Source organism: Culex quinquefasciatus, chromosome 1 (genome assembly GCF_015732765.1).
Source record: "Culex quinquefasciatus strain JHB chromosome 1, VPISU_Cqui_1.0_pri_paternal, whole genome shotgun sequence".
Taxonomy (NCBI): Eukaryota; Metazoa; Arthropoda; class Insecta; order Diptera; family Culicidae; genus Culex; species Culex quinquefasciatus.
In genome coordinates this window covers 15,991,939-16,004,646 of record NC_051861.1, presented here as the reverse complement: position 1 = coordinate 16,004,646, position 12,708 = coordinate 15,991,939, and the positions used below count along the sequence as shown (strand labels likewise).

Genomic DNA, 12,708 nt, shown 5'->3' with positions numbered 1-12,708 from the left:
GTTGATTAGGCCGTCCCAAAAAAAATGAAAAGTTGCAAATCTTCGGTGCTCACCCCTAGAATGATAGATTAGGATGTCAAAAACAATGTTTTCATACAACAAAAAATCCCAAAAATGGTTTACAACTCGCGCGCGGAGCTTGGATGAAAAAAGTGCATTTTTCTAGTATTTTTCATAAATGCGCGTAACAATCATACTAAGGTCATTCAAATTTGGTCGCCTTAGGCATCAAGTTATAGTTTAATATCCCCTGAACAAATTCCTGTACAGAAATAGTCCATAAAAGATTGTGTTTGGGCATGGCGGGGCGTTTTAGGGAGAAAAAATTGAATTTTTTAGCAAAAAAAAAATAAAAAAACAAAAATCACTTCCCAAAACGAGCCAAAAAATTTTGCAGCCAAAACTAATGCATTAAGCTTATAGGAAACTTTACGGAGATCATTTTGCTTTTTTAACATTCAATTTATGTCCACGCAAAACCGAGATATTTGCATTTTAGTGAACAAAAAGCGATGAATTTTCAAAATTCTTGGTATTTATGCGTTTTTAGCATATAACATTGTCTACTATGATTACAAACGTGAAGGCATATATTATGGATATATTTATTTTGTTCGCTCAAAAACGATATTTGTTAACAACTTTTCATGAAAAAACATGAGATAATCTCACAATGTGACGTAAACGACAAATAATCATAAATCAAAGTTTATTTTATTAAAGTTCTTATCTCCAAGCTGTAAACGTGATTTTTTTTATGTATATGTACATTCGAATGAAACAAATTCATTTATAAAAAAAAATAAAAAACCCATTACCCATTAGGCTGGTACAAATATTTTTAAAAGTTTTTGTCGCCCCCCCCCCCCTTCAAAATTGGCCCGAAAAATCAGGGGGCAAAAAAAATATTTTTACAATAAACTTCAAAATTTCAATGAAAATTCAAGTGCAACCAGCTGAAATCAAATTAAAATATACATTCTTCTGCGTTTAAAATCATTTTTAGCATGTTTGGGTTTATTAAAAAATCTTATTTTTTTTTGAAAATTTTCGATGCAAAATCTTTTTTTTCGATGCAATTTTTATTTTTGTCAGATCTTAGATTTTTTGAAGAGTATCGTGTACGCAGCAGGGCCAGGAAGATGGTTTTATGGTTGTGTTCGTTTTGTAATGTATTTGTATTAAAATCTAGCATGGCTTTTTGTGGTGATGGTATGGTTTTGGTGGTGGTGGTGGTGGTGGTGGTGTTAAAAAAAACAAACGTTCAATTTACTAACATTGAGTCCAAAACCTCCCTACAAACATCTATACCACTAGGTGACGTAGAGATCTCTGCGCATTCTAGATAGATGTTTACTAACATACCTTCCAATCCCCGAGGTTAGCAAGGTACCGGCCAGGAGCCCCTTATCTTACTGGATAGTATTACACGCTCATCTAAAGAGGAAAACATGGTATCTCCCGTGTTGGAATATTGTAACCGGATGAGAGTCTAGTGCTATCATACGTTTAATTACAGTTAAACAGCAAGATAAGCGTTGTGCAGCCATCCGGAATTGTGCGACCTTTATTGCTAATGCTAATGCTAATGCTAATCTTAGATTTTTTGAAAACTAGAGATTGCAAAACAACTGAACTAGTGTAAAATGTATTTTAAAACACTTTTTTCATTTAAATGTGAAGACTATTGCTTGTTATTTAAATTTTTATATTTTTTTATTATTTTGCCCCCCCACCTTGACCTCGGCCAGGGCCGAGGGACAAAAACTTTTTAAATATTTGCATCGGCCTTAGAGCTTTATTTGTTCATATCGAGAAGAGCACTGAGCAGTACTTATAAATATGTCGTTTAAGTCACACGGAACAAAAATCGGTTTGCGGAATCGGAAACTTTGCTTTCGATTTGCTCTGAAGATCGAAAACAAAAGTTTCCACCTCGTTAGCAGGAAGCATTGCTTCCGAATCCGCAAATGCCTTCTTTCGATTTCGTAGCGTGACGTTGGTGACGCTTGATTGAAAAATGCACGTACGCAGCCATATTCAAACCCTGACCGTTGACGTTTCTCTTCTATCAAAAAATCAAAACATAAACAAACAAGCGTGTGCACATTGTGAGAAAACCTCATGTTTTTTCATTAAATGTTATAACCAATTCAGGAGTTTTTTTTTAAAAAGGTCCTATAAACCAAATTTAAAATTTTTGCTTTTTGGGTGTTTTTAGAACCGCCTTGAGTCAGGGGTATTCAAAAACACCTAAAAAGCAAAAAATGAAAATTTGGTTTATAGGACCTTTTCAAAAAAAAAAAAAAAAAACTCCAGAATTATCGTTTTTGAGCGAGCAAAATAAAAATATCCAAAATATATGCCTTCCCGTTTGTAATCATAGTAGCCAATGTTAATGTGCTAAAAACGCTTATATACCAAGAATTTTGAAAATTCGTCACTTTTTGTTCACTAAAATGCAAATATCTCGGCTTTGCGTGGACAAAAATTAAATGTTAAAAAAAGCAAAATTATCTCCGTAAAGTTTCCTATAAGCTTAATGCATTACTTTTGGCTGCAAATTTTTTTGGCTCGTTTTGAGGAGTGATTTTGAAATTTTTTGGCTAAAAAATACAAATTTTTCTCCCTAAAACGCTCCGCCATGCCCAAACACAAGCTTTTATGGACTATTTCTGCACAGAAATTTGTTCAGGGGACATTAAACTATAACTTGAAGCCCAAGGCGACCAAATTTGAATGACTTTAGTATGATTGTTACGCGCATTTCTGAAAAATACTCGAAAAATGCACTTTTTTTCATTCAAGCTCCGCGCGCGACTTGTAAACCATTTTTGGGAATTTTTTGTTGTATGAAAACATTGTTCCTGACATCCTAATCTATCATTGTAGGGGTGAGCACCGAAGATTTGACAACTTTTCATTTTTTGATCCAGTCAATTTCACAGCGGCGAGATAGCCGAGAGTGTTGGGGTGCGGACTTTGTGATCTGGATATGACTCTCACCGGAATAATGTTATTTTTGGGGTCTGCAAAATCTTTTTTTTCTTGCGTGCATGCTTTTTGTGTACACGTTTTCTCATGCTATATTACTTGCTTTTGCTCACAAAGGTGATGTGCATGCTTTTACATGCGATTTTACACGGATTTTTTTGATTGTGTAAACCAATTTCGAAAATGCTCGTCCTTTAAGTAGCCTAAACTAAAAACAAATGAAATATTGTTGCAATTTGAAGAAAAGCGAAAATGAGTGACGGAGGTCACGGTGGCTCTGACGGTTTTTTGAAAACTCACCCGAGATTTAATAATTTCAAGAGCACCTCCACCACAGGCTTAGCCATAACGTGGAGGCGCATCGAATCAGCTGTGCGCTATCAACCCTCGTAAACCAATATTAGCTCAATGTTGGCGATTTTATTGACGCTCGCCACGAAACCGATATCGATCTATACAACTAGTTTTTCCCCCGCCATCGAACATGCATTTTCATAGCCCGCTTATCGCCATGAATAATGCATACCAGCACGATATTTAATGCACGAAAACGCTATTCTAATTGCCCATCGAGTAAAAATCTCGTAAAACGATTTGCTCAACTATTCGTCCGCAAAAGTTTTTTTTTCCTGCTCCAACTCTGGAACGTGAAAGCGTTTCCCGACTGTCCTGCGGTAGTGTGGGTTACGGTGACCAATCGTAACCGCTTATAGTTGTTATGCTTTTTTTTTAAATATTTTATGATTCCCAGCGAGTCGCCGGTTTTCTCTTAAAGTCCGCAAACAAAACAAAAAAATGCCCGCTACCGGTTCGGGAAACATTCTTATTTTCCCCACCTATCTCTTCTGTGTTTTCCCGCGGTAGTGTGTGTGTGTGTCTTTGTGGGAAAGCTGGAAAAACGATGTCGAAGAAATGGTAACGAGAATGAGGTTGTGGGAAAATGTGCACAGGGAATTTGCGGGCAGGAATGTTGGTCGGAAAACTTTTACTGCTCTATTTCCAGGTTGGAAAGCGTTTGAAATGTTTGAACAGGATTTCTTTCCAAAGAAAAGTTGTGGAAATCTTTAGCGATTATTGTTATTGTTTGATAATAATTTCTTTTATGTTTACACGGAGAAAAAAGAGTTCCCAAAATCGTGAACAAGCGTTCATGAAAATGGGAACCACGAACAAAGTGTTCAAATCCCATGGTACGTTTTTGAAAATCGTACCATGGGATTTGAACACTTTGTTCGTGGTTCCCATTTGCATGAACGCTTGTTCACGATTTTCGGAACTCTTTTTTCTCCGTGTACGCATCAATTAAAAAAAATCTTCTACATATTTGACAGAATTTACAGTTGATAAAATTTACTTACCAGTAATAACCTGAATATTACATCACGTTATCACATTTTCATTATTGACACTCACTCTGAGTTCTATCCACCATTATGAAGTTCGTAAAAGTATGATTTTCCTATGCACTCTGACTCTGACGAGAAAGCTGTCCATAATCCTTTTCAAGGGTGTAAACCTGCCTGTATTTATCCGCTCCTATTCAAAAAGCTACAGCTTAAGCTGAAACGAGTTTCGCCGGGTTAGGGTAGTCAGCTAGACTCTGGTACCATTTACCAGATGCATCCATGTCTTTAGTGGTAGAGCTCCACAAGAGAGCCATCTTCTTTGATACGCTCCAGACCTTTCTGCTCGCTAATCCCGGACGTGATTGAATAGCGCTGTAACTACTTCCCGCAGTTCCTCGAGCAAACAGGTGCAGAAGTCAAACACTTTGCTAAATGCTTTCCGGCACCTTAGATGGTGCCATTTGTCTAGCTTCTTGAACGATTTCGAGCGAACATTTCTTTTGCGAGCAGCAGCGCATGAATTCCGGCCAGAATTCCTGCCCCGGTAAATCGTTCCGACATTCATTAGTGAAGCAATTTGCATCGGCTATAGTTTCCCGCCGAACACGTCTTCGTGGATCACGTGAGGAGGAAAACTGTGGGTAGCGTTCGGAGAAAGCGGTATTGCGACAGGATTAATTTATGGTTCAGGCGCGCCTTTCATGTTAATCGCCGACTTGTGTGTGTGTGAACACCACGTGGAGCCATTATGTCTAGTTCGTGGAAGATATTGCTGAGCACGGTTTCAGTTCAGCAATCACTTCTTGGAAATTTAACGAGTGTGAATTGATAGATTTTATAACCTTGCCTAAATCAGTAAAAACTTAGCAATTATCATTTTTTTCGTAAATAAACGAAGAAATATCTGCATTTGGCAGACCGCATCAGATCACTCCATTATCATAATTTTTCATATGCCATCCCACCAACTTCATTACAAGCCATAAGCGAAGAGTTGATCAATTATTCTGCCATCAAATTGGATTATCTTCTCAGTCACACAGCTGAGAGCCTCCATTCGAGCGAGATTCGCCTGCATCACCTTGTCCCGAAGACTGACTCGCGGTACTAACGTTTAATGTATTCCGCTCAGATATTTTCCTTTGTATTTCCAAGAACGGCATACCACCATCTAACGCGTTGGTAAAATATTTATTCATCGATACACTCATCTGATCTTCTTCCTCTTTAACCGAATCGTGCTACAGCAATCGAACAACGATGCCGCCAAGCTAAACCGCAAGGAATCTTACAAAGCACAACGAAAGAATTACCGCCGCGAGAAGAAACGGGTAGCTTCGGAGCTGCTCAACTCCCTCCAGGATCCGGCCGTCATCGTCCTAGCGGACTGGTTGAAGGTAGGTTCCAGCACGACACCCCGTTCAGACTAGTTCTAATCCAACTTTTCACCGTAGATCCGGGGCACGCTCAAGTCGTGGACGAAGCTGTGGTGCGTGCTGAAGCCGGGTCTGCTGTTTATCTACAAGAGTCCGAAGACCAAGAGCAGTCACTGGGTCGGTACGGTGCTGCTGACGTCCTGCCAGGTTATCGAGCGGCCCAGCAAGAAGGATGGCTTCTGCTTCAAGCTGTTCCACCCGATGGACCAGACGATATGGGCCCCGCGGGGACCGGACAAGGAGACGATGGGTGAGGCTTTAGTCTGAATTCACTTTTACTTACCTTTACTGATTTTCACTTGACACTTCACTGAACACCTCGAAGTTTTGTCAAATTGATCAACAGTACCTTGAATCTTACGTCCGTAATCGGGAAAGCTAACCTAACGTTTTTTTTTGTAGGAGCCGTGGTTCAACCGCTGCCCACGTCCTATCTGATCTTCCGGGCACCCAGTCAGGCCGCCGGCAAGTGCTGGCTGGACGCGCTGGAACTGTCACTGCGGTGTTCCGCCCTGCTGGTGCGGTCCGTTCCGGCCATCGACATGAGCGTGGTGGAAGACCTGGGAACGGCCAGCTCCACGCACGAGACCCAGTGGTCCGAAGCCGACTACGAGAAGCACTTTGACGAGCATGGTAAGTTTCTTGCCAGTGTGAAGAAATGCAAGGGTTCGGTGATTACCCTAGACCCGTGATCTTTTCGCCCTGATCATTACTAATTCGGTTCCTTTTTTTCGTTCGTTTTATTTTTCTTTCGTGTCTGAAATTTGCTTGCACCTCGCGCAAACTCGCAATCTCACACATGATTCACGGTCGCTAATATTTTCCGCTGATTGGGCCATCTCTCGTTGTCGTTGTGTCCTCCTGTACTTGTGCTATCTAACCCCATCAAACCCCCCCCGTTGGCTAACCCGGTACTACATCCTGCCTCTGTAATTGGCACCCCCCCGGCACGTACGCACAGTTCCCAAGTTGAAAGAGCACCTGAACTACCTGATGAAGTACCTCCCGCCGTCGCCGCCGGACAAGCGGCACCTCCCGGTAGTCTCGATCGAAAAGTCCCAACCCCGTAGTTCGTGTCCCTCGCCGACTCCCATCTTCCAGCAGCTGTACCTGGCGGTGGCTCACTGGGAGCGCTACCTGCGGGATTCACCGGAACTGTTTCCGCGGTCACCTGGGCGGTTCGACGAGGACGATCAGCTGCGCTCGGGGATGCTTTCCCCGTCGGACGATGTGTTTGACGAAGCGGGCGATATTGGCCGACGGCGCAGTTCGCTGCAGGTTGGGTTCTCTCCGGCGCGGCAGGTCTACTCGACGCCGGGAGAAAAGCAACGCCGCCGGAGCAGCCCGGCAGAGTTTAGCAAAGCCAACTCGGGAATCACGATCCGGATCTCTGACGGTCAATATTGCATTGAGGGTGGAGTTGTTGTTTGATGATCTTAGTGTTGAACGCTTTTTAGTTGATATCCGGCTAAAAACCACAGTGCTCTAACATGCGATTGATTTTGTAGATTTGGACATTGATAGTCAGCCGGACCAGGGCACCCTCGTGATGTCGGCCGGCGAGTCTGACTCGGAGTCGGACATGGGCGAAGGCATGGTGGAGGTGGAGGAGTTCCCGGAGACGCCGTACGTGCACTCGCCGGAGGAGGAGTTTGGTGCGGTAAGCAAAAGCTCTGTTTTTGTTAGTAAAGCAGTAAAATTTACGCATGCGCTCGTTTTAGGCCGGTGAACAAGTGGAGGAACTTCCGGAGGAGCACAAAAGCCTAATCTGGTTCCTGGTGAAGCAGGTCCGACCCGGAATGGATCTGAGCAAGGTTGTACTACCAACGTTTATTCTGGAGCCGCGCTCCTTTCTCGACAAACTTGCGGATTCGTACTACCACGCAGATCTTTTGTCAAAGTAAGTTCAGGGACTTCTTGTTCCGTGTGTGTGTGAAAAATATGAAAAGTTTCTCCTTTTAGGGCTGTATTGGAGGACGATCCCTTCACGCGAATGAAGACGGTAGTTCAGTGGTACCTGTCCGGGTTTTACAAGAAACCTAAAGGTCTTAAGAAACCGTACAATCCGATTCTGGGTGAAACGTTCCGCTGCTACTGGCAGCACGAGAACGGCAGCCGGACGTTCTACATTGCCGAGCAGGTCTCGCATCATCCTCCGATTTCGGTGTTTTACGTGACAAACCGACAGGACGGGTTCTGCATTAGTTGCAGTATTTTGGCCAAGTCCAAGTTCTACGGCAACAGCACGTCGGCCATTTTGGAGGGTGTGGCCACGTTGACGTTGCTGCCCCGGGGAGAGAGTTACACGCTGACGGTTCCGTACGCTCACTGCAAGGGTATTCTGATGGGAACACTTTCGATGGAGCTCGGTGGTAAGGTATCGGTGGAGTGCGAAAATACCGGCTACAAGACGGAGCTGGAGTTCAAGCTGAAGCCGTTCTTGGGAGGTAACGAGTACATTAACATAGTCACGGGTAAGCTGAAGCTCGGTAAGGAAACGCTGGCCACCATCAACGGCCACTGGGACGGAGAGATCCGGATAAAGGACTCCCGAACGGGTGAAGATTCGGTCCTGTTTAATCCCACCACGGAAGTACGTGCCCAGCGGTTGAAGCGGTTCACCGTTCCAATGGAATCACAGGGAACCAACGAATCGGAACGACTGTGGCAACATGTGGCCGCTGCGATCCGAAGGGACGACCAAGTCGGAGCGACCGAAGAAAAGACCGCCCTTGAGGAAGCTCAGCGAATCTCGGCCAAGGAACGGAAGGCTACCTGCACTGAGTGGATTCCGGGTTTGTTCCAGCAGGATCTGGTCACCGGGCAGGTACGGCGTCCGCTCCATAATTCTTGTAGACTTTCTTTTCAAATGTATCTCCCTCCATAGTACCACTACAAGTATGCCGACCTGCGCCCTTGGGATCCGCGCAACGATCTTCGCCAATACGAGAGCAACTACCGGATACAAACGAAGACACGCCACCAGGCTCCGATGGTCCGGACGGCGTCCGTGGTAAGCTCGGATCCGTTGAGTATTTTGCAGGTCGAATCGAGGGGCTCGCTGCGTAAGACACGCGCTCTGACCGCGGGCGTGCTGAAGTCTCGTAAAATCTCGTCCAACACGTCCACACCGGATCTTATCGATCCCAACTCGGACTCTAGTCACTCGAACGACGTCCACGACTCCGGGCTCTCCAATACGAGGTAGGTTACCAAGGTAGCTCTACCTTCCAACCTACAATCCAACTTTATTTCAGGGTTATTCAATCGCTGGACGATATCAACCGCAAGCTGGAAGAACACTCGAAGAAGCTGTCGAAGCTACAGTTGGACATGGACAAGATTTATTGGGCGCCAAAGAACCAGGGAGGTAGTGCCCTCGGGGGTCTCGTAAGTCCAACCACCTTGCGGGGGATCGCATTTGGAGTGTTGGCGCTGTTGTTGCAAATCTTTATCGCATGGTATCTAACGAAACGGTCACTAGCGGCAGCCACCGGAAGTGGTTCCGGTGGTGCTGGCAGCACTGGTAGTCAATAGAATGTTGTTTTGTTTTATATTTTGGACATTTTCGGTGTAACTTTTAGTATCAAGAACAATCAATAATCGAAACAATTGCCAACTGCTGGAAGCAGGACAGCTTTGAAGGGTTTATTTAAGGGGAACAGGAAAGGCTTCGAGTGGTGGATTAGAAATAGAACAGAATATTACTATAAGTCAATAGCAAATCACCGTAATATGACTGCTTTCTTAAATTTCCAACATTTGGTGGAAAACTAAATATAACACACTTCATAGAGCTTGGAATTTCCTATAAACTATCGAAAATAATAGATCACGATAAAATGAAGGCTTTTCAGTAATTTTTGACAAACCTCTGTTCCAGGCGTTCGATCGAAGCGATTCGTGTGACGTTTCTACTCGAACACAATCTTCCCGCGGGAAGTGCAATCGCATCGTTTTATCCGAGCGCTGGAACAACTCAGCGCATAGAAATGACACAAATACCAGAATCGCCTACTTACCTTGTAGCGAATATCCACATTTTCGGCTATAGTCACATCTACTTACCACTGCTCAGCACACAACACAATGTTAGCACTTCACTTACCTTTTGTTATTTTTCATTGGCTCATCATGCTATCCGACGATACCTTGATTCTGAAGTCCGTTTTAGGAAAGCACATCCCAAACATAATTGGTATTACTAGTTGGTCAGTGGTAGGAGCATATTGCAAACCAGATTCCAGCAGGACTCTTACGGTTCGAATAATCACAGAATCGCACTAGAGCTGTTGCAGTCAAGACACCTAGCCCTCTATCAAACAGTCAAGATACAAACCATCCGCACGTATTCACCACTCTGGCAAAGTAACTTCAGCCTTTTAGTGGATATCCTGTGGAAAGCTTTGCCATTTCCTCCCTTCTTCCAAAACGTTATCTACTCTACATTCCGTTAGGTTTTTGACCTAAACATAAAGCATAAAGACAAAGCTCTTGATTTGCTGAGAATATCGAAGAATCTGTGGTTAGCGGGGTAGCAGAAGGACCTCTGTAGTGAAAAAGAAGCAGTTTAAAAAAGCTTGAGCAACTAAATGAAGAATAAATTATTAGGTCCTTGAATGAACAAATCAACACACTTACACACTTACAAAAATTAGTCACACGGTAATCGAATGCAATAAAGGATAAGGTTGAAAGAGAATGGAGTGCAGTGATAGAAGAGAGAAAAAGTGTTTGCATTGACTTCATGTTCTGGCACGCTTTTAGGCTGGATAATTGCGCCCACTAAAACTATTTGAAACTTTGGGACGCTTAGAGAACTGTGTAATATTTCATGTTTTGCTTCCTAAGTTTACCAGTAAATCCTTGGTAGGTTCTACCTTACTTCATCCTACTTTAAGTGTATCTGTTAAGTGGAATTATATTGCATAACCGAAGGATTCCTCCACCCCATCACAAAATGGTTCAAGTTTTGGTGTATATTGTGTAAAATGGTGAAAGCCACATAACGTTTAAGTCAGGTAAATTTAAGTAAAGCACTAAATTTAAACAGTGCTAAAATGCAATCGTAAATTACCCATGTTTGCCACTTATTAAATCCTAACCATTTACAACAAACTACAGGAAATTTTAAAATGTTAAACCCGCCCCGGAGGTTTAAGTTCACTGGTTCTAACACGCGAACAATTTGTTCGGAATTAATTTGGAAAGCATGTTTTTTAGAGCGCGAAAAACAGTATGTCGAGAAAACAATCAAGCAGTTCAGCGGTATTGAAAATATACAAAAAACATGTATTTGTGCTGGTTATTTGAAAAAGTTTGCTTTGCAAGAAATAATAAAACATACACATACAAACACACTTAAAAAAACACTTACACAAACATGCCCACACAAAAGGGAAAATAACAAATTATATGAATTCAATTGTTACTGAATGCGAATAAAAAACTAAAATGGTTACAATATCTGTTTTTGATTTTTCGATATCTCAGATGACATTCCATTGTTTTCCTTCGTTTGTATGGAGTTAAGATGGTGCCATCTAAAGGTTGGGCTCGTTTATTGATTTATTGCAGAACAGAAGAACTTTCCTTTGATACATCGTAACGTACACAAAACATTCTAATTCAAACTCACAATAGAAATTATCTGGGGAATTCATTTGTCTGTCTCATCGTCTAAACATCTTACTTCTACTTGTCGTTTCAACAGTTTTTATGTAAAGTTGATGTACTCATCACTCACACTCACTCATCGCTTACATCACTCACTCACCAAGATTTTAAACATGTGCTAAAAAATGAAACTGTTCCCAAGAAAACAAACCGCGATGGACAAAGGAGCAAACAAAAAATCCGGAGACTCAAAATTATCGTGAAAAACTATCCAGTCCCCCCCCCCCCCCCCTAACCACCCTCAAGATGAGCTAGCAAATTTAGTCTCTGTCTGAAGCGCGCGCGGGGATTTACTAATTGGGTTATGAAAAGGGATTAGTCTTTCGCTTTCATTCTTCCATTTGCCTTCGCTATTCAGCTGCAGCGAAATCTTAGTCATGCTGGCGAAAGAAAATCGAAAACAATAAATTCAATTGTTTATGGGCGTAAATGGACGTCTTTATGTAAATGTTTTTTTTTCTTCTTTTTTTTCGAATGCCTTTTATTTCGTGTGGGTGACAAAGTAAAATTGGAGGACAAACAGAAATAGTTTGTTTTTTGTTGAAAGTCTAAATACAATCCATTGAAATTGAGATTCTATTGTAGTTATGATTTGCTTCTTCCTAAAAAAATATATTATCCAACAGTCACTGCGACTTGGCACCCAAACCAATCCCAAATTTAATCTTGCATCTTGGCTAGCGACCCGTCCCGGTTCATCGGGCCAGAGGAGAACAAATAAGAGTTGTGGTTATTTTTGAGAAAAGAGTGCTCACAGTATGGGGCAGAGGAAAAAAAAAACGGAGCAAAGGGTAAAAGGATGGAAATTTAGCTGGAGACAAATAATTTTCCGCTTTCACAGTTACTTGTCGACGGCAGAACCCTGATGCCAAATCAGAATCAGTGGAGATGCCCTCCCAAAAAGAAAAAAAAAATAGTAATAAGCGTCAAGAGGGAATTGCACAGTGGTCCAGATCGCAAAATTAAGTGGAATCTGGATTTTTTTCCTGGAAGTTGTGACTTAGGGATTTCTGGTGGGGCAACTTTTGGTTTAGTTGAAAATAAAGTGAATTCACGATTAGTGGTTTTCATAATTGAATATAATCGTCAAGATAGATCATTGCTAATCTTTAATGTTTTATATGAAGTGCATAGAATCTGTCTTACGCTTTTTGAGATATTTGACATTCCATTTTCTAATTTTTATCTTAAAACGGTGAGTTTTGCGTTCCTCACTTTACTGAGGAAAGGCTATAAAATCACTCGAAAAATGAACA

The 12,708-nt window shown here is 42.2% G+C and overlaps 1 protein-coding gene across 8 annotated transcripts in view; it reads left to right on the top strand.

Moving 5' to 3' along the window:
- The window catches only part of LOC6052791 (oxysterol-binding protein-related protein 8), a 71,476-nt gene extending 60,234 nt beyond the window's left edge, over positions 1–11,242 (top strand). For 7 of the 8 annotated variants that reach the window (XM_038249530.1, XM_038249533.1, XM_038249532.1 and 4 more), the window contains 9 exons: positions 5,588–5,737; positions 5,795–6,026; positions 6,179–6,409; positions 6,738–7,172; positions 7,285–7,436; positions 7,498–7,676; positions 7,739–8,603; positions 8,664–8,980; positions 9,034–11,242. In XM_038249530.1, coding sequence (XP_038105458.1) covers positions 5,588–5,737; positions 5,795–6,026; positions 6,179–6,409; positions 6,738–7,172; positions 7,285–7,436; positions 7,498–7,676; positions 7,739–8,603; positions 8,664–8,980; positions 9,034–9,313 — 2,841 coding nt within the window. In that variant the 3' untranslated portion in view covers positions 9,314–11,242. The remainder of the gene's footprint in view (positions 1–5,587; positions 5,738–5,794; positions 6,027–6,178; positions 6,410–6,737; positions 7,173–7,284; positions 7,437–7,497; positions 7,677–7,738; positions 8,604–8,663; positions 8,981–9,033) is intronic. The other variant, XM_038249538.1, reaches the window with a different exon arrangement.
- Positions 11,243–12,708: the final 1,466 nt, after the last annotated feature.